At 45.3% G+C, this 22,633-nt stretch overlaps 1 protein-coding gene across 1 annotated transcript in view; it reads left to right on the forward strand.

Annotated features, from left to right (window-relative positions):
- Window positions 1–3,940: 3,940 nt before the first annotated feature.
- The window catches only part of PGBD5 (piggyBac transposable element derived 5), a gene marked incomplete at both ends in the record, with an annotated part of 64,745 nt that continues 46,052 nt past the window's right edge, over window positions 3,941–22,633 (forward strand). The window contains one exon of the mRNA XM_084262591.1: window positions 3,941–4,622. Coding sequence (XP_084118717.1) covers window positions 3,941–4,622 — 682 coding nt within the window. The remainder of the gene's footprint in view (window positions 4,623–22,633) is intronic.

Below are 22,633 nucleotides of genomic sequence, written 5' to 3' on the forward strand. Positions count from 1 at the left end.
CCCACTACAGGCACAAGGTCTCGCTTGTCCTACCCCATGAAGTTTTAAACCCCATCACACTGCACGTTGGTTTAACGGACCTGCTCAAACATGCCCACAATCCTTTTCTTGTAGCATGTGTGTCTTCTGTGAGAGATTACCACTTCCTGAAACATGTGGAATAGCAGTAGAAGAAAAACCCTGACACATTGCTAGCTGTCTTTAAACACTACAAAGGGAAGTGGTTAGAGGAGGAGAGCTAGAAACCTGTGAGTTGACAACTTTCAATGGTTCAGTTTCTCAGCAAGAGCTCCTCAGGCAGCTCACAGCTGATTTATGGGAGCTACAGAACCACCAAAGCAGGAAAATGTGAAATGGAAGTGGTCTTTCTCAGTGAGCCAACTGAGAAACTAAACAAGGACCCACTCCCACTCCCATCTGAGACCACGCTGACCAAAGCAATGGGATTATGGTGCCTTTGGCTGCAGTGCAAGCAGGATGAGGTTTGAAACTGTGCAAAGGGAATACGAAGAACCATCTGACCATGAGTGCTGACACTGCTTTGCTATGCATGATGTCATCCAACATGCATCTTCCTCAAAATATCTTTTTATCTCTTGGTTGAAAGATAATTTAAGGAATCAGCCACTGAGAGTTGGCCACTGGGGCTGCGAGGGAATTGTTAAAGGCTTCAGGGACCTCTTCCACAGGATGAGAGGCTCAGGCTTATCACAGTCTTAACCTTGGAGGTTGGCAGGGTCAGAAGCAGCATATAGAAAGCACCATTGCTGTTGTGATAAAGCCAGAAAACTTCAAAGAAAAAAAACCCAAACATTTTCTCTGAAGGCAAATTAAAAGTAGATCTGCAGGTTGCCATGGCTACAAAAGTCCGTTTACTCTAGTAGTGTTTTATAGCACCTAAACACAAGTTTAAGTGATTAAGGAGAAAACACAGCAATGTTTATAATGTTGCATTAGGTTTATATAATTAGTTCTTTCAGCTGAAAACAACCACTAGTGACCTTATTCTCGACTGTTCATAAAAACCCAGTGAGCTGATGAGGCCATTTTTTAGAACCACCTGTCCTATCTCTGCCTCTCCACAATCATTTGGGATCAAATGACTACTAGCATGTCACACACTGCAATTTCCACAATCCAGACCCATCATTTTGGGTTACTGTAATCCAACTAGCAGTTTGTATAGCTGGTCTGAAAGGAACCCATGCACAGCTATCTCTTAGACCATAAGGCGAGCCAAAATCCTAGGCAAACAATCTTGGGTAGGAGGCTCTGTAGTCCAGAAAAGTGACCTTATGTTCCCATGCATGCATGAGAGACTAAAGCTGTCCATCTGCTTGTGGGGCAGGCGCAAGAGGTACTTGTCCTTGTACAAACTAGGCTGAAAGAGGGGCAAATTCTGCCAACAAAAGTCTCATGAGTGTGCATGGCAAGACACTCCGTTTTCAAAGCACAATGTTGGATCGGTAACTGCAAGGGTCAATCCTGCCTCCCTCTGTTGATGTAGTGGTCTCCTCCCAGACCTCTCATGTCCAGCATTCCCTTCAAAAAACAGGCTCTGACATCTGGCATGCCATTAGGTAGGAAGGCCCTGGCAGCATGCCTCAGCCAGCTGCAATGGCAGCCAGCTTTTGGACTGAAGTGTGCAAGGGTTGGGAGAAATCATCTTTGCTGCAACCAGTGGCTACAGAAGTCTGGGTGGGTTACATCAGTCTCTGGACTGTTCCATTCATATTTTTACTGGGAGCCCATTCTGATTATCCTTCTTTTTCTGTCCCAGACTTCAGAGCAGTCCTTCCCATTGTTGTGTTTTACTGAAAAATACCAAGTTTAAAGACATTGAAGTGTCCATGGACACTCTCATAGAGCCTGGATGCTGGGGTGTATTCTACAGCATCTGGATGGAAAGATCCATGCATGCATGCATGCATCTATGCATCCATCCACAAATCAGAAGTTTATTTCAATGGCTCTAATACAAAGCACCTGTCAACATCTTTATTTTTTATAGTCTTAAAAAACATTGCGTGAGAAGGTTGACACAGGGCACCACTGCTTATTTCCTGAGGACTGCAGATTTGTGAAGTCTAATCTGTGGTTTTCTAGATACCAACCTAGCCAACTGGATTAATGAGGTTCAAGCTGGTCACTTATCATTACCATCAAGAAAAATTCTTCAAGTCCAGTTATGCCTTCCTCTCAGGGTGTCCTGAAGGCAAAGGGTGGCACGGATGCGATTAAAAGGGTAGTGTGGCCTACAGAGCTATGATTTGCTGTGAGCAGGGAGATGAAACTAACCCAGTGTGATGCCCAAGTTACAGGCTACACTGGCAGAGCTTGCAGTAAAAAGAAAAATAATAAAAAATCCATTTGTACATAAACAGTAATTTTTAATCAATAAGACACTTAGGAGAAATTTTAAAAGTAGAAATATGGCTTATATCTCACCCCTCAAATTACACCAGGGGTTTCTGTTTGCTTGGGATTCTTTTCTCTGGATTTGGCTTTATGCACTACACAGAACTTTAAACTTTTAATGAAGTCATTGCAATTTAAAAATATCTGAATAGAACATAAGATTGGTCTTTTAAATACCTACACAGTCCAGCTTTTATCACATTCCAGGTTGTGCTAAAGTCCTTGAGAATCATCAGTACATTAATCTTTATTTCTTACAGACAGACAAATTCCGTATTATAAAAGCTGTGAAACCTAACAGATCTTCAGATCAACCTACACTGAAAGTTTGCATCCAAAAATGGGAATAATATGCCCCCTCACTGCATATAATCAATGCACAGAATCTGATTACTGTTTATTTTGCAAGCCTGTCTGTGGAAGGGTAGGCTCTATAGCTGCTCTCACTGTCAGTGAGAAAGGAGGCAGGGACTGTCTTCTTAATGAGTGTTTGTACAGTAGCCAGCACAGTGGGGCACCAACGGTAATAATAATAAACCTTGATCAGAGATTTCAAACATCCCTGTAACATCAGACACACGGTTCTGACTGCCACACAACCAGGGGCTTCGGCTGTTGCCTTGGATTACTCCAGGGAGGCTTCTGAATCATGTTTAACTAACCCAGTCAGGGCACAGGTATTTTCACTGCCCTCATTTTCCTTGTGCCACCATACTGCTTCCAAGTCAGCGGCGATTTTGGCAGAATGGTTACTTCATGCCACACCCACCCGAGAAACCAAACGGCACAGGGCAGGTGCGCAGGCCCCCAGCCTGCAGCGGGAAGGAGCAGGCAGGAGCACACACGTCACTCCAGGCCCATGCACAGCCTCCCCAGAGCCCAAGGCAGGTGGCAGCCAGCAAGCGCCTGGCTTGTGGGGCCCAGGTGCCTCGTAGCCCCCTGTTCCAGCACCTTCCCTCTTTGCGTCAAGGGCTGCCCCGGTGCTGGAGCTCTGTGCCTTATTTTGGGGTAGCGACATCAGGGCCCCGACTGCTGCTCATGCCACCCTGCCTGCTGCAAAGCCTCAACGAGCTGGTGTGGGTCCAGCCCCGACCCACCCAGGCCTTACCTCAGCACCTCTCTCCTCCCTGGGGCGGCCCCGGCTACGTGGTACCCGGCCGCCAGACCCTGGCCCGCGGAAGCCCTTCACCGCCCCGCCCGCACACATGCAGGCGCTACTGACAAGCCTGCGGAGAACGAGCCCAGAGCTCTCTGCCTCTGCCCTGCCCGGCTTCAGCACCGCGGGCGGGCGGACAGCTCTGGCAGGGGCGGGGGCCGGGGCCGGGGCGGGGGCCGGGGCCGGCCGCAGGGACCCCCCCTTCCGGCAGCGGCGCGCAGCGACGGCCCCGCTGCAGCCGGCGCTGTGGTTTTAAATGGGCGGAGCGGCGGCGGGCGGCAGGGCGGGCGGTGGGCGGCCCGCGCTAGCCCGCGGCGCCCATATAACCCCACCTCCCGGGCGCGGACTGCCGCGGTAATTGGCTGGATGTGGTACTTGGAGATGTTGAGCTGGCTCCTTCCCCCCATGTCCCTGCACACACACAGGGGCGGGTGGTGCGGGCGGGAGCGGGAGGCAGGGCTCAGCCCCGGCGGTGGCGGGGCTTCCCCTACACCCTGCCTGCCCGCCACCGTGCCCGAGCCGCTCCTGCTGCTGGGCTGCTGCTTGCGGCCGCAGGACCCGGCTGAGCCCGGCCGAGGGGAGCGCGGGCGGCTGCTGGCAGCAGCCGAGATGATGGCGGAGGGCGGCGGCGGGCCGGCGCGGAGGAAGGCGCTGTCGCTGCTGGAGGCGGCCCGCTCCCGCTACGAGAGCCTGCAGATCTCCGACGACGTCTTCGGGGAGTCGGGCCAGGACAGCAGCGGGAACCCCTTCTACAGCACCTCGGCTGACTCCCGCTCCGCTGCTTCTTCCCAGGACGAGGAGGACGACGAGGAGGACGAGGGGCGACCGGAGGGGCCGGGCCCGCGGGGCAGGGCGGCCCGGCGCCGCGCCCCCAGGGCGGCGGCCACCCCAGCGGAGCGGCGGCGGCAGCGGCAGGTCTGCGGCGGCGGCAGCGCCGTCCCGGGCGGCCCCGGCCCTATGGAGGAGGAAGAGGAGGAGGAAACGGAGAAGGGGGGCTGGACCCGGTCGCTGCGAGACGTCCCACCCCCTCACTTCAAGGATAGCAGCGGTACGGCGGAGGACGGGCTGCCGGGGCAGAGGGCGGCGGGGCCGGGCGTCTCCGGGCGGCCCCCGGGGAGTGGGGGTGCCTGCGGGCTGTGCCCCGAGCGCGACGCCGGGGCCTGAGTCGGGGCGCAGCCGTGCCCGGCAGCGCCGGCTTGGAAGCCCTTGCGGGCCCGGCCCCTAACGTTGGGGGCGGCGAGGACGACAGGTGCCTCCTGCCCGGTCCCCTCCCGGGAACGGCCCTGCTGTCAGGCCGCTGGTGCCCGGGGCGGGCCGCGCTGGTGCGCGTATAGCCTGGGCGTGCGAGGGGAGGCCGCCTGTGCTTAGTCACAGGCATCCCCTCGCCGCGCCGTAGCGGTGCCCCGAGCGCTGGTAGCCGCGGGGCTCCCCGCGGGAAGCGGGTAGGCGCTGCCCCGAGCGGGACGTGCTGCCCAGGCCCCTGGGCCGCGGGTCTGAGCGATGCGGGTGACCTGGCCAGCCCTGTGCAGAAGGGCTGCGGGGCTGGGGCTGGGATTCCCTCAGACTGCAAGGCGTTCTGTACAGCAGAACCTAACCTTAACCCTTCTCGCATGGTGCGAGTACCAAGAGTGGTGAAATGACATGATGTGCCATACAGCAGCAGTGCACAGCAGGGAGATCTACGTGGGCTGGCTTGTGTAGCAAGTTGCATCACTGGTTTGCCTAGGGAGCCCCAGGCCTCAATGACTTAAGTTGACTGTGTACCAACAGGGCTTTGCAAGAGAAGGGGAAAAAAAGGTTATGAAGAGCTGGGGTGGGAAATAAGACACATCTTGGAGCATGATGTGATGACTGCTGTCATCATCAACCAAGCTGACAGACAGTGTGCCTGTCTTAAGGTTGCTTGTCTTCACTTTTTTTTTGGTAGTCTTTAATTCCTTCATATTGCTATGAAAAGGTGGATGCAGAAGAGCACTTCAGCACTTGGTGAGTGCTGAAATCTGTGCGATGTGACAGGCAGAAACCTGTCTGTGGTATATTCCTGTCTGAGGAAGCAGCTTGGGATGGGGGAGTAAGGTGGTGCTAGTACTGGAGCCCAGGGACAGTTCTGTTGTGCTTCTGACATATGCATGTATAGAAGCTGTTTCTACCTCCAGAAATAGCTAGACCCTGTAAAATATTTAAATATCAAGCTGGCACACCTCTTTAAATTACTCTAAGTTTTACTGATGATGCTTAATCCCAAGCATATCTAAGATCAGGTTCTGGACCATAGGTTTCATGTTGTGATTCTATTTGAGCATCAATTATTGCTTAATTTTGCTGCCTTTGCTGGCTTATTTCTTCATATCATTACTTTATAGTATTATCCATTTTAAAATAGGCAGAACTGGGATTAGTGTTTTAATGCTGGTTTGGAAAATAATTAAGTTGACCTATTAATTCATGCAGTCAGATTTCCTTTGAAATAAAGGAGTATGATTTATGATTGTCAGAAATAGATGCAGAAGTCTCTCAAGGAAGGTTTATGGGTATTGCTGTAAATATTTTCTCCTAGTAATAGATGGAGAAGAGGTTGCTGCTGCTTTCTCATTCTGTTGATCATCATGATGATGGTAGGTGCTGCATGCTGCTCATAGTATGGTGATTTGGTTTGGCTGAAGTTCTGTTAGCGTCATGATTTGATACATGTGAAATTTACACCCTCTGTGGTATATTTATTTTGACTGCTCAAATTCCAGGCTATGGAAACTACTGCATTGTATATAACGTAGCCCTTGCAATTCTAGTTTGTAGATGGATTGGTTTTAGGCCTTGTGTGTATCCTGATTGGAGTCTCACTAAGCATACTTGTACTGGCATTGTTATCACTTTGTTGGACACTGTTCAGATCCATACCTGCTGAGGAAAAGGTGTCTACTGAGGTGAAGACAGCGGTCCCTTGCAGTGACAGTGTATCTTTCAGTCACTCATAGAGTACAAGAAAGAAATGCAGGGTCAGACACAGAGGACGAACAAAACCGTGTTCTCCCTTCAGATGTGTTGGATATAAGAATCCTTTCTAGGCTCTGAGCTTAAAAGGAAGAAGCCTTCATGAGACTGAGATAAATCTCAGGCTAGCACCAAAACTTCCTAGTGTAGCCTTCTGGTTGAGATCTCAGGCGAAGAAGTGGAGGTACCTGACATCATCTGATGCCAGAAGGCAAATATCCCTGTGGACTGAAGTCTCAAGAGACTTCAACTGCGTCAATGCTGGAAATAAGTCCTTGAATCAGACTAGGATCAAGCCTAGTGTCAAGCTGTTCAGTTTGGGACACTGCTTCTTCACAAAAGGGAAGTTGTGGAGGAGAAAAAGGATTAAGTTAGCTAATGAAAATGAGTTAGAGCTCCCAAGAAAAAACCTGAAGAGGCACTTAGAAAACTCTTGTGGTCTTTTTAACTAGAAGTAGAAAGTACTATTGACTTTATCATTTTTTTTATCCATCTTTAGAATTACTCTTGAGTACAGACAGGCTAACTGATATGTCATCTCAAAAAATATACTAGAGGCCTAGATGTGTTGGAGGCCGTGAGATGGTTCAGTTTGACCTCAGTGCAGTCAGCCACTGCCTGTGTTCTTGGTGATGCCTGCTTGACACAGCTGTGTGGCGGATTCTGACAAACTGGGAAAGGTCTGGATTGACTTCCGTGTTGGGAGCAAATGCTGGATGCCATTGCTATGCTACACTGTGCTGTCTGTGTCCCTGACTTTTGTTTTGTGCCCCTTCTTCAGGGATTTCCAGTTACTATTGTTCCTGTTCCACTTAGTAAAAATGGTAGGCGCTTAGACTCCCCGGCGGGGGGAGGGATGGACACAAAACATGAATAGCTTCAGCTGACTTCCTTTGTGAAAATCCAAAATAGCTGTTAACTTTTAACACAGAGGTTAGAACAGATGGCTTGCTGGCACTTTGTGTTATTTCCAGTTAAGCTGCTCTGTGAAATCATTCTTTTTCAGTGCTGAGAAAAATCCCGACCAGGTTGTGATGCCCTGATTTTTAAACTGATACCTACCAGCACTGTGTAGTTATGATTAAATTAGGTTGAGGAAACAAGGGAGCTCAAGTGCCTGTCACACACATCTAAGCAGTAATGTGAGTTCTGAGGTACTGGCATGGAGGGGTGGATAGGTGGTCTTGGAGGCATTTCCCCTTGCAAAGAGAGCCTGGCTACAGCAGGTCCATGGATAGGTCAACAAGTGTTTAAGGGGATAATGGCATCCATGATCAAACATTGGATCCAGACATGTTTTGGCATCTCCCTTCTTGTCTCCAAACCTTGCTGTGAACAGGAAGCAGGATTGATGTGTTGGGAAGTGAACCTACAGATAGGTAGGCTTCTAGGAACAGAGCTGACCTCTGCCCAAACTGTACTTTAATTCTGGAAGAGGGGATAACTAGGGCTCCTCTGGCATCCCTTCCTCTGAGGACAAAGCTAGTTGTGGCAGTGCAGAAAGAGTAAGAGAACAAATTGCTGATAGGACAGGGAAAACGGTTGAAATGGAGAGAGTGGGCAAGCCACTATTATTACTTTAATGACTTAAATGCCAGTAACTCAATGCAAATTCTTGATTCTGGTTGCTCCTGTCTCAGATTTAATTTGTGTTCACTTTCTTCAAGAGTGGGATGGCTCTGTGTGGTGCCTTCCCTTGTTAGCACAGTAATCTGGCCAGGAAATGTGCTGTAACACACAGAGGCACTATTGGTTTTGGTCTTTCATTGTGGAGGGTCTTAGAAGATGCAAATATCTTGGTACTGAAGCAGCTTGGTGTTCCTGAATTGGGATAGCTAGCATTTTTGTTCAGTGCTTCCTATATCTATCTATATAGTTTAGTGACCAGAAAATTGGACCTCGGATGTAGGAGTGCTTCCTGTTGTTCAGGATAACATTATTGGATGGCAGCAATAGCAGGGAAGTCAGAGCAAAAGTTAATGCTGAAGTCCTCAAAGTTACTGCCAGTTGGTGCTATGGTTTCCTTTTTCTGTGCCCTCCAAACCGTTTTCTTAAGCCTTGACTCAAGAACTAAATGTTAAGAATTCCTTGATGAAAGAGCGTAGCAGCTCCTACTCAAGGTGCATTTAGAGAGAGTAACTAGGTTTTATGGATTTCCAGAGTATTTCTCTGAAACACTAAATGTGCCATAAGTTACTGTCTTCGAAGAACATGCTTTCAGGGAGAAGTTGTATGGACCATATCTAGCCATAAGGCTCTTCCTCTCACCCTGAAGAGGTTGAAATGCATATTTTAAATTGTTTGTGGTGGTGTTGTTTTTAAGAAATTGTTCTTTACCAGAAAGACCAGGTTATAAGAAGCAGCCGTTTATTCCATCATGGCTGCCATGAGAGGTGATCTTGTGCACAAAGGAGGGTATGTTGTTATCTGAGAGATACAATGAGCCTGTCTGCAGGATGGTAGCACGTTCCAGGCAAAGTCAAGGAAGAAAGGTACAGCTTTAAATTCCAGGTTGTGACCACCCTCATAGTAAAGAAGGGTTTTTTCTTATGTTTAATCACAAGTGCCTGTTTGCATGTCAGCTAATAAGACTTCATGCTCCTTTGGAATTTTTTCAGTACTGTTGTTTTATGAATGTTAAATAAGGAAAGTTAATTTAGTTCCTTTGAGCTGGTCTCCGGTGAATCATGCGATACAATATGTATTGATAGAGCCTGGGGTTGCTCATTTGACCTATGTTCTAAATAGTTCTAGCAGAGCTAAACAATTCAGTAAAGTTAAGTAATCAAAGGGGGGAAAGCAATCCAAATGAGGAGAGAGAGGCTTTTAGCCATTATTGGAACGGCTGTAATTGTAACTGGGCCAAGAGCTGTGGAAAGCCTTTACAGGATCTAGGGGGAGATCCAATGCACGTTCTCTTCCCAAGGGTGAGGGTGTGGGAAGGCAGCATTCCAGCAGCAGGAAGCCTGGAGGAAGACCTCTTGGGTCAGATTGGGCCATGAGGGCTGTATGCATGCCACAGTCTTAACAGTGGTGGTGAGCTTGGTTCAAGCCCCAAATTGAATCTGAAGGTTTTAGTTTGACTAGATTGAGGTCAATGCTTTCCAGAGGTGGAAGAAAAGCTATGAAAGCTACTTAGTTGCTGATGCTGGATTCTGTTTCAGAAATATGTGGGACAGATTCTCTGACTGTAAGTGGATAACATGCTACTGCCGTGACTTGTTCTTGCTTGCTTATGGGAGAAATTAGTTGCTTTTGGTTTGCATAACTAACTGAAAACACTGGAAAAAATCTGTGCATCTATATAATCTGTTCTTGCATTCTAAGTAGGAATTACTGCCATCTTCCTAGAAGTGTTGTGATGCTGTCATCATGCTCAAGACAGCTCAAGGATGTACACTGCTACTTCCCAGATACTTTATAGGATGACTTGAAGGTTTGAATTTTCTCTGAATAAGTGGATTATGCAAAGGCTTAATATCTCATATGTCTCAGGAAATCTAAATGTTCTCTCCTGGTGGTTTTACTGGGTTTAGAGCGTGTTTTCCTGCTTCCACCATCACTGAAGTGATGCAAGTGCGTGATGTGACAGTCTTATTGATTCTAAAATGTGGTGCAACTGAGCTATTTGGCTTTTTTTTTTTAAATCCCTGTGTCTCTGCTACTGAACATGCATTTAGGGAATAACCTAGTATTGATAAACTTCATGGAAAAAAACTGCTCTCTGTTTTTATACAGAGAACCGGTTTTGGTCAGTACTTGAGACGTGGAAGTTTATAAGCACTGCAGATCAAGGTCTTCTCCATAGACACCAACTAGCCTTTTACAGAGAAAAAGTATATTTACTCTTAGAGCTGTCACTGCATCAAATGAGTCTTTTCCCCTTGCAGCTACTGATGGGGTAATTTAAAAGAAGCAGATTGGTTCCTACAGCTACTCATGTCCTTTTGTCAACATCACAGAAACAGTACAGCAAACAATTTCCTTTTCTGCATACCATTAGGTCAGTCTGGAGAGGAGAGTAGCCTCTCTGCTGAGTCTGTATAGATTGCTATGTCACGGGAAGCTATCCTGGGTGCCACAGATTCAGAAGAAGCTGGAAATTTCTCTTAGGTGTGCTTATTCTTGTAGGTGTTTTCCTTCCCATGCTCAAGCTTTGAAAATTTTGGAGCACGTAGATGTAGCAGTTTGGGAATACAAGGTGCATCCCAAAGGGGAGGTAGTTGTGGATATAGCTACACATCTTATCTAGAGGTTGGTGGAACATAATGCCTAAAATACCTCATCCTTCCACATACTGCCAAAAAATGGGCATGTTATTAGAAAACAGAACAGATGGGCTCAAAAGGAATGCATGGCTAAGACAAATGCCTGAGAATGCTAGCATTTGACATCTCACTTCCTTGTGGCAAGGCATCCTTTCTAGAAGCTCATCCAAGCTCCCACTTCTTCATCCTGTTCCTTCAGGAATTTAATCAGTCACTGGTTCTGTCTGAAAATGAATTGACCCATAACTGGGTGAATCTTTTAAAACCAAAACCAGAGCTTCTTGGTCGAGGGACTGCAGGGGAATAGGTTTGGGAGGTTCCTTCACTTACTTTTTCTACGTGTAAATTACTCCTGGATTATCTGCTGATTTTCTGTGAAGACAACTGGTTCTAATGGTACAGGACAGAAAACATGCTTTCAATTCTGCTTTCTTGGACAGCATGAGGGATTCATATGACCTATATTTACAAACTCTGATCACCATTTAAAAGGACAAAGAGCAAACCCAAGTAACTTCTGTTCAGTGAGCAATACAAAGCTGTAGCTGTCTAGTTGAAAACTGAGCAAACTGAAGTGTAGTCAGTGAGGCACACTGTAAGGGTGCAAAACACATGCCAGAGACACACACAGGAGACAGTGAATCAAAGAGTATCATGTATGCCTGTATGAATAGGGGGAATTGGGTGTGAGTTGGACTGGTTTGAGAAGATACAGTGAGCCCATCACTGGGCACAAATGGAAGTGTTATTTCTAGTGGAGAAAAAGACTGAAAGCTGCTGTTAGAACTGTGATTCATTTTTGATTACATATGGCAGAGAGGTGGGTGTATATGAAAGATGAAATTGGAGCAAAAAATTAGAATATCTTTCCTTTTTTAAGTTAGTTACGAAATTCGCTCTTTTGGAAACTGAATATCCAGTCCATATAGTCATCGCTGCTTTATTTTTTTTCTTTTTTTGAAAGGTAGGTGCTGGCTGCTGACTTCCTGTGGGTAGCACTTGTAGGTGTGCAGTCTGGGGCCAGTGTGTAGCTGTGGGTGTGTGGCTGTTCCTGTTGATGTCACAGTGCTGTCTGCTGCTGTGTGCACCCTGCTGATACAGGGCTTTGGGCAGTGGTAATCTTGTCAATCCGTGTCCTGAAAAACTACTTTGAAGAGGTTTTATGTATTGAAACTCATGGATGTGTACACTTGGGCATGTTAGCACTAGGATTACTTATTCTGTCCCAGTGCAGAGAAAACAGTTCAACTGGACTGCAAGGGGAGAGGTGGACAGCCTTCCCCAGAGGGCTGGGTGGTGGTTTGTAAGCCTTTGCATACTGCAGTAGCCTGGTGAAAATGAACTTGGGGCAAGAAATTCTCAAGATGATCCTGAGTAATGTAAGATGCTCTTACGTCTGCCATTCTGGATACACTTCATCATGGGTATAGATACCTATGTGGATATAAATTCTTCTTTAGTCTTTCAAAGGGGTTTTAGTTTGCTGAATTGTGTACCTGAAAAGGATCACTAAATGGTAAGACCTCCTTAAACTGAAGACTTTCCCTCATCTCTTGGTCATCATAATTATTCCTTAATTATAAACAACCTATTATGTATTTATTGGTTGGTTTGAGATGAAGTAGAATACAATGTCTGAAGGTTTATACTCATGAACTCTGCATTAATTCCTTCTTGACATTGGCTTTGAGATTAAAAGAAACTAAGCACTAAGACTTGGGGTGCCTTTGAGTGATCTGCAGGTACTTTCATAATGCTAACATTGCTGCAGATAGTCCCAGCCCTTTCTTTTAAGGGTAAGGAAAGGAAGCGACTTCAAGCATTTAAGTCCCAGATGTGGGGCACAATGACAGGGGGTTGCTGTTTTAGACCATCTCTGATGTCAGTTTAAGTGTGAGTCATTACCCAGTAGTACAGAAGCAGATGAAGAAAGGCCTTTTTTGAGAGGGTCATTCCTTATTTATCAGGGACAACCCTGTCAAGTGGAAAGAGTGGGATGTCATTTACTACAAAATGCATCACTCTTTTCCCAAGGAGGGACATTTGTGTTCTGCTTCCTACCCCTCTGGCTGCCTGTCTGTAGCCAGCCCTCCCCTGTGCCATGTGGAGCACAGCTGCTGCCACAGAGCCACTGGGAGAGAGCATGCTGTCTTCTTGTGACCTTTCTGTTCCATAGGTTCCCTGCAAGTTTGTTTTGGTTCAAGTTACTTCTGGTGTATGAAACAAGGTACCAGCTCGTGGAGGTTATGGTGCCTGGAGTGGTTGTACATGGGCAGGAGCTATCTGAGCCTTGTGAGGGCTCGCCACAATCACTGTGTTCCACATCAGACTTATCTCCTGGTTTTCTAAACTGAATTGGAAGCACCTTCTTCGGGCATGAACCATCTTTGCATTGCTAGCTCTAAGTTTCACGTTGTGCTTTGTGTTATGCTCTATCTGCTGCAACAAACCTTACAGAGATTAAAATATATAGCACGAGAAGAAAAGGTATGTGAATGAATAAATACCATCTAGATATTCTCACTAAAATCATTACTGCAAATGTCTGGTTCTGTCTCTATTTGAATTTGATAGGATCTGGCCCAGTATCTCCAAAACATGTTGCATAAAGATCTGGCAAAAGCTTAAATGTTCTGATGGAAGAATTTATTTTTTTAAGTTAATTTAATGAGAATCTGAAGCCGCCTTCCTGAATGGAGGTGGACTTACTGAATTCGTTTGTTACACATTTGGATAACATGAAGCTGTGAGGGACTCCAAGTACACTGGAGGGCAGGGTGAGAATTCACAAGGTTCTTGACAGCCTGAAATAGCCCGGAGGGGGGGAAAGGGCATGGTGCAAGAGAAAAACATGTTGTGTGAAGGCAGCAGTGACTAACAGCAGAAGTGGAAAATCGAGGGGAAGAAGAACTGTTTAGGTGGAAAAGGAGGTTGAGGCTGAACACCAGAAAAAATGTGACTCAGTGTCATGTTGTTGTGAAAAGGCAAACATCCTCCCCAGATATTTGAACAAGATTTGTGATGAGATCGGTTTGCCATTTAGGAGAGATAGTACAGGTCACCAACCCAAAGCAAATAGTCAAATGTGAAGGGAGAGGACTGAGAAGCAGAAAATCTATGAACTGGGTGACCTTTCAGTATTCTGTTTTTAAGCTGGGTGGCCACATGGATAAGTAAGGGCTGCTATAAGAAAGGGAATTATCTGCCTTACCTGCTCTGAAGACTGAATATAAGGAATATGTGGTATACACGGAGCTGATGGATAATTAAATCAGACATGATAGACACTCTCAGGTGGGCAGTGCAGGGCTGCAGAAGACAGGAAGTGTGTCACTGGAAACCCAACAAAAGTGGTGCTAGCCTGTTGTAATGGCCTGGTACCCAGTATGTGTGCTGAATGGAGATAGAGGCCTGGACTAAAGGACTTCCTGATGTCCCTTCCAGAACTCTTCTCTGGTTAAAATAAATGAAAACTCTAAGGAAGCTGCTTAGTGGAAAGTTGTATGTTGGACTGCTATGCAGAAGACTTGCTATTGATTCTTCTGCATCAGCTTTGGGAACAGGGAGAAAGCTGTGTGATGCTTGAGTGAAACAGCTGTGTGCTTGTTGAAGGCCTCCTGATTCATTAAGGTAGTTGTTCTGGCTATTGTTCTCACCCACGTTTCTATGCTATTGAGTTGTGTGTCGATGGTCATATGAGATAGAAGATTCAATCACAAAACTCCTTTGTGTTAAAACCACTAATATTCTTATACCAGGGAGGCCTGATGCAACACTACCCAAATACTTGAGATTAGCAATGCTGCACTTTGGAGGCACTTAGTTACTGCATCCTCCAGCAGTGCCTGGGTTTGTACTTGCCTTGGTCCATGACTCCTTGAGGTATGAAGAACATCCTTGCAGCTAAATCTCAGCACAAACCTCTATGGACTATGCGAGTGGAGGAAAACAAGCACAGACCTGGAGTAGGCCCAGCCAAGTCATTGTCCAGATGCCTGCAATAACTGATGATGACCATGTGATGTATGTCTTGGCAAGAAGGGAGAACAGCATGTCTGCTCCATGTTTCTCCAGTTCATGGACTGGCTATCAGAAAGTTGTTTCTTTGCTTCTTTATGAAATTACAAAATTGTTTCATTTTGCAAAATGTACTGCTGGCACTTAGGTGGTCTCTTCCTGATACTTTCCTCAAGTATATTTGAGATTGGCTTTTTCCCCCTTTTTTTCTTTCCCTCTAGGCTAAAAATGAGAAAGTAACAGGTCAGCCCAGCAATGCGTGTTAGCGTCTTGATGATACACTCAGTTCTAGTTCCATGTTATAGTAAAAAAAAAGAAACTATCTCTTTCCCAAAGTTCTGTACTTTCATCCAGAGAACTCTCAGTCAAAATCTGAGTACAGAGGAGAGTGATGTTAATACTCTTATCCCTGTTGCTGCCGATTAACAAGTGCCTATCTAGAAACAGAGCAGATAAATCCAACTATCCTGTAAGTAGTATCTTAGAAGTTTACCCACTAAAACCAATTGTAAGGTGATCTGCCTGTGATAAGAGTGCTCTGCATTTGTCTTGAAGTACTTGATTAGACTTTCCTCCAAAATCTATTTGGTCTTTGAGGAGCATTGAAATCAGAGTAACAAGTTTAAAGTCTCTAATTTCTCTTTCAAAGTCTGAAAGTCACTAAGCTGAGAAAAAGCTTAGTGTGTTACCTTGAACATGGATCCAGTTAGGTTATGGGGCTCCTAGTATTTGAGCTTTAGAACCTAAGATAGATACTGAACTGCAACATTTGAATTTTTTTGTGTGATTGCCTCTGTCACAGGTATTGCAGCTTCTGGTGTCCTGTCCTCAGACTCATGAGACATACTCTTTTATGAACCTCATTAGTTGCCTTGAAAACATAGGCAAAATCCTTGCCCAGTCAGCTAAAGTTTGCCTAGGTGAATTGTGAATACATGTCCTGAAAATTGCACGGGCCTCACTTCCTTCTCCTTCCACTCCATCGCCATTTTATTTGGTTAAAGAGCATTTTTGCTCAGTCTGTACAAGACACTGCTGTCTCTGGTTAAGAGGGGTGGGAGCATAGCCAGAAGTACCTAATCCTACAATCCCACTGGGCTGGGGTAAATACCAACCACGTTGAGCTCGAAGTGCAAATTGCAGTGCCAGCACCTGCTTTCTTTCTGGGTCAAGGCAGTGAGTGTATGGTATTCAGCTATGGCTGGTTTTGAATTGGTATTGTCAAAGTAGGTACCGAATATGAAATTGTTCTAGGAATGTGAAATGGCCTTGACGCTGTTAGTGCTAGTGTTGACATTGTACCAGGTTTTAAGTCTTTTCTTCCTGGCTGTTGGCTATCGCTCCCTGAATCAATGAAAAGAAACTAAGTGAGCATTAGTTTCTTTCTAAAAGCAGCCATTTGCATTGTATGTTGAAGCAGAAACATTTGATAGCATTTTATGGGCAGATATTGCAGTTGAGCAAGTGGAACGTTGAAATACAAACTGTGCCTTTTCTTCAGGCCTTTTGCTGAAAGGTTGACTCAAAAGAGGTCTGAGTATTGACCTGGAGCGGCTTGACATGGAGCAGTGGGCTACCTATTCTTCTAATGTCAGCTTTCTTCCCAAGATAAAAGGGAGATGGGATTCTTTCTTTTTAAGCTGAAATGGGCAGCTAAAGGGAGAATGCTTCAGCACAATACTTTAATCGGAAAAGGAGTAAGAAACAAGTATAACAAAAGCTGTTCAGAACTTTACTTTGAAGCTTTCCATTTCTACTGAATCCTTTTAATCTGTGCTATAACCTTTTCCTAACCTACTCTTCTCTACCACAGCATTTGGTTTCTCTAATTGTATTTTGCTTCCTAGAATTCTTTGCTGTCATAAAAATGAACGTTTCTCTTGCGCCTTAATATAGATCCTACTGATACTTCGCATTTTAACACCATGTTCTTAGTCATTATGAAACTTCTATTTTTTTTTTTAAATTCTTCTGGGCTCTGCTGGACACCATGTCTCCACTGTTCCTGTTAAAATTGCAGGTAGTCCAGGGCAGGGGTTCATTGTTCAAATTTTGCTGCTTACTAAGCTGGACACTTTGTAATTCTGCTCTGCCTCACGTGCCCAGGTCTGTTCCTGTGGGAGGAGAAGGTAAAGGTCTTCCAGGTATTGAGCTTTTTTCCTTATAGAAAAAGTAGCTGATGGGGGGTGATAGCCTTTTGAATTGCCCTTGCTGAAAGATGTCTTGCTTGAGTTCAGTCCTTACTAGACAGCACATCTCTAGTGAGAAGAACCTGTGGGCTCTAACAGCTTCTCCTGCCATGAAAAAGCTAGTTGATGTCGAGAGGTAGGGCTGTGTGAAACCAGACTCTGCATGTTCTTCCATTCATAGTGTCACATAAAGATGACAGCTGGTACTTCTAACATACCAAAGTGACGGGCAGATGCCCCTGGCCATGCTGCTCACCCACACCCGCTGCAGCTGATGTTCCAGATCTGTGTGTGTAGGAGATGTGATATGTGAACAACTGTCACACCCACCACAACATCAAACTTAGCATTAGAAAGCTGGAAGGAATGAAGTGTGCAGCTCAAAATTTGAATTTTCAGATCTAATGAGTGGTATTTATTTATGGGTTTGGTTATCCCATGATTAATCAGACTTCTGTTTGGATGAAGGCTGTACTTTGGGAATGTCACCTGCCCCTGCATAGAGTTTTGAGTGAACATTTTATTTGGGCTGAGGTGTGAATGCATTTGTGCTCTTGCTGCCTACTAGAAGAGACTTGTGAAAGTTTAGAGGCTAATGCAGAGTAATGGGCCTGATTCTTTGAGGCAAGTGTTTAAAGATTATTTTCCCTTTTCCCTCAGCACTACTGGTGGGAGTGGAGATTGGGTCTACTATGTCTTTCCTGGCTTGCACAGTGTATGATGGAGCCCCTTATCCCCCAGACATTGGTTCTAGAGGCAGGAGGACATGGCCAGAAACAAGTAATAATTTCTATAAAGAAAACAATGTTGTGATTGTTTAAGCAGTTTTGGCATGGCTGTTTTGCATTCCTTTTTCTCATCAAGGCTAGATAAACTCACTGTTCTACATATTGGTGGAACCTGAATGCTCCTTAAAGAAAGGAGACACACAGACAAATTTTAAGTGTTTCTTTGTGACCACTGACACAGCCAGCCATTATAAATTGCCTTGTGAGTTTAGAAGGAGGAGAAGTTAAGCAAGCTTTTAAACTCAGTTATGTCTTCTAAGCAGAGCCTTTAAGCACCATTTTTGTTATGCCTCTAAGGAACTCACTACTCTTCTATAGTTATTCTTTGTTTGGTACAGACTGCATCACTTGACATTACTTCTACTGTTAACTGTAGAGCTGCCCTGGGCTATAAGAAGCATGTGTTATCGCACTTCAAAATCAGGCACTTCAGTCTAGTGTGGCACTGGTGCCTAAGAATAATTTGATGACTGTAGCTTAAGGTTGAGTGTCTGCCTCAACTGCAGTCTGCTGGACTGGAGTCTGAGAGACCCTTAGAAGAGATTAGTGTTGTCAGTTAGTTAAGTCCCACACTGTAGCCTTGAAAATTTCTTCTGAGATGCCTTTTGATGTTTGTTGAAAAGTACAACCTATTTACTTTGACTGTACAAGACAAGAGAATGTACAAGTGCCTGACACTGTTACATGCCTAAAACTCAATGGCAAGTTGTGTGACTGGATTGCTCCCTAAACATAGTTTCTAATAAACAATTTATATACTCACAGAAGTAATAAGTTTGGTATCAGATCTGAGTACAAGTGGTAGAAGCTAACAGTAAGACCTGTGATCAAAATGAAACCCCCGTGTTCCCTGAAGAACACATCAGTTGCAATTTGTTTGCCAAGGTTTGAGAAGAACAATTGGAGTCTACTGAGTGATAGGCATAAAGTCCTGAAGGGAGGCCGGCAGGGCTGGAGAAGAGAATACAGAGGGTTTATGTGATAAAGACACTTCCATCCTTTTCTACCACTATGCATATTACAGCTTCAGTCTTCCTTATAAGATTAATAATTTGCATGGCTGGCTGCACGACAAGCGTGTGCCCTAGAAACTTACTTCTGCTAGAGGAAAACATTTAAGACTGTTAAACATCTTTTTAATTTGTGTCACTCACAAAGCAAAAGACTTAAATGTGTCAAGGAATGTTAGTATAGTACACTATACTTTGAATCCAGAGGAGGTTATAAGCACGTACTTAAATTTATGCATATGTGGTCCTACTTTAGTGACAGAGTGTAGTAATGTGCTAATAGCAGACTGACATGAAAATCACTACACCAATTCAAAAGTACCCGTGGCTGGTATTATCACTCCCGTGTTCTTACAAGAACAACCATTTTCTAAGGAGGACAAAGGAAAACTTACTCATTTTCAAAGTAAACTGGCTATACCAGTATAAACCCCACAGGTAGATCAGCTGAAGCTCATAGGATTCGAGTGCTCACCCAGTCCCCTGCTAAAGAGTAAACTGTCTGCTAGACAGCTTTAGTCCTGAATGCTATTACTGAAGAGCTGTAGGGCAATATTCTCTGAATTTAGAACCACAGACTGGTTTGGGTTGGAAAGGACCTCAAAGACCACCTAGTTCCAACCCCTTGCCATGGGCAGGGACACCCTCCACTAGCCCAGGCTGCCCAAAGCCCCATCCAACTTGGCCTTGAGCACTGCCAGGGAGGGGGCAGCCACAGCTGCTCTGGGCAACCTCTGCCAGGGCCTCACCACCCTCACAGTCAAGAATTTATTCCTCATAGTCTAAATCTCTCCTCCTTCAGCTTAAAGGCCATTACCCCTTGTCCTGTCACTCCCTGCCCTTGCAAACACCCTTTCCCCAGCTTTCCTGTAGGCCCCTTCAGGTACTGGAAGGCTGCAGTAAGGGCTCCCTGGAGCTTTCTCTTCTCCAGGCTGACTTTTTGATCACATACCTCTATCAGTAGAAGTTTCTTGAGCAGGTACCCTCATCTACTTATATTAATTTATGAATTATTTATGTACATGTACTGTAGTGTATTACTGTATGTACATTATAAAACATTTGCAAAAATAGACATTTTAAAAGCATGAGATAGTGATATAATATTTACATAGTATTTATTTTGTGTTAATAGTAAAAAAAAAACCCAACTACTTTCTTCTAGCACCCCAGTGGATTGTCTTGTGTGCTCCCTGGGATGGGTGCGCCCCATTTTGGAGGCCACTGTACTAGGGTCTATGAAAGGATCTTGATACAAAGTTCATGTATGGGCAAGTGGCTGCAGCCAGCAGGCAGGACTGTGGTCATTTGTGTCCAGATCTGCCAGCCCACTTCAGTCCTGACCCAGCGAGTTTCTGTGAAGCATCTTGCTGTGCTCTGCCGGGCTTATTACCAGACCTCTAGTATTTAGCTGTGATGAAAAGCGCTGTGTTCGCCTGCTTGCTCTGTCTTCCCTCTCTCTTCTGCCTCCTCCACAAATAAATAACATCCTAGCTTGCCTGGCGGGCTGGAGGTTTTGATGATACTAGGTTATAAAAACTCCAGGCCCAGCCTTGCTAATAATCGGAAAGCGTTTTTTTTACCCTACTAAAACATTGATGGGGGTTATAGTGCATAGGACCTAGTTGAGTCTGGCCCTAAGGGAGGAATGTAATCAATTCTTGATGTGGAAGGGAAAATGCTGCCTATTTCAGGGCCGTTTGTAGTTGGTAAGAAGTAAAGGAGCCACATCAGAGCTGATGGAAGAAGCTGATGGGATTGAATGAGATGCAGCAGGTCTCTTTAATTTTTTTTTATAAGGCAGTCAACATAATGAATGAATGAATGGAGAGAAATGTTGCTTAAATGAGACCTTTGTGGACACAGCAACTGAGGAAGTGGAAGTGCGATAGAAAGGAAAAAAATCTGTCTGTAATATAAAGCCAGCTTTAGCAGTTAAGTCTGGAGGACTTAGGAAGCAGGAGGCTCCCTGTGGAAATACATATTGTTCTTCTGTATTTGCCTTGCTATTCCTGCAGATAGGGCTGGGAGAATAGGGAGAGACATAGAAATCAAAACTTGAGGTTCTCAGATATTCCTTTTCCTGGGGGATTTCATATTCAGGTTTGGAAACAGATGAGAATCCTAATGTTATCTAAGCAGGAGCAGTAGCAAACGCTAGTCCCTCCAGGAGAGTGAGTTGACCTGAGGTTTGTGATAAGTGAACACCAAATGAGGCAGCATCTCAGTGAGGGCTTGAAGGGAGATCTCAGCTTTCTAGAAAATGCAGTGGTAAAGAGGCTTGGGTGCTTGAAGAAGCAAGGACTGGCCAAGACAAGAAAAAGGGACTTACAACAGCAGCTCATGTGAGTTGTTTCTCATCTGCCATGGAATTAAATTTATTTTTATGGGCTGGATGAATAGGTTATGCAGAAGAGAATGCTTACAGAAATAGGTGTGTAACCCTTTTAGATTTTGAGTCCTTAAGTTCACTCTTCAGATTTTGAGTTATTTTATTATGTTGAGAACAACTGAAGAGGGTGTGGATGTGGCACGCTCATAGCTGTGGTCTGTAGTGTAAGAGGCAGGGAATAAAACTTTGAACGCACTCATATAACATTGCGCTGTCTTCAAATGAAAGAATTCTCCAGTGGCACACCTCCTTCACCAGTAGCTATGGCATTTGATCTGTGCTTACTTGCTAATTAGGTGTACTTTGCCAGAAAGGGTTTAATGGAAAAATTATGTATAAAGTATGACTGTAGATACCAGTGCTACATCAATTCACGTGGGGCAGTGCTTGGGAGCAAAGCAGAGAAGTAGAACAGGAGCCAGGGGAAGTTGGGACTTTTTTTTACTTTTTTTTTTTTCTTTGAGCAGCCACAGGCTGCCCAGGTGCAGATCTTTATTCTGTGACTTAGAACTGAACAACATACAGTAGGACATACTCCAAACCAGCAGTGATCTAGCTGTCCACCTGTCCAACCTGACAGCTAGTCCTTGTCTCGAAACAGGTATCCTTAGAAACAGCAGTTGCACACTGGAGGAATTCATACTAACATGAGCCTCATCTCTTGGCTCAAGGAAAATGCCAAGAGGACAGGAAGCTCTGAGGTATGTCAGTGTCTGAAAAACAGAGAGGAAGGGTGGGGAAAGGAGTGAAGAAATGGAGCCTGGGGAAGGTCAGGGTCCAGGGGCATGGAGCCGGGAGAGGCTAGGAATGTGCGAAATGGGGCAAAAGGAAACAGGGCATAGGTCCCAGTGCCAGCCTGAGACGTGGGTTAGCCAGAAGCACAGACATGATTAGCCCAAGGGAGCAGAGCATATCAGTTGCAGAGTAAAACATGCAGGACCTCTGGTTCCCCATTCTGACATCAGAAAACATTTATTTGCTCTGGCTTGGTGGGCATGCAGGTTGGATGGGAAGCACCACTTTTATCTTTGAACAGCAATCAAAATTCACAGCTCTTATTTAAATAGGAACTTTTCCAGTTAATTGTCACTGGGTAGATACATGCCCCCTGCACCTCCCCAGTAAAAGGGCCTGGTCAGTGACAGTCTGAGTGTGGGTGGATCATCTGCTGCCTGGGGCTGAACCATGACAGGTTTACAGAGCACAAATCATATGCTCATCATACATAGTAACTTCCTTGTTACTATGTTAGTAAAACACTGCCTTGAGCATGCCATTGACTCCATCAATAGCTTCTATTCAGGCTCAGGCTTTTGCTCCAAACTGAGATTTTTTTCCAAACTGTGCAGGATTTAGCTCTGGCATAGTAATCCAAAGATGTGTTCTGAACCCCAGTGTGAAGAC

This window comes from Gallinula chloropus (assembly GCF_964237585.1).
Source record: "Gallinula chloropus genome assembly, chromosome: 3".
Taxonomy (NCBI): Eukaryota; Metazoa; Chordata; class Aves; order Gruiformes; family Rallidae; genus Gallinula; species Gallinula chloropus.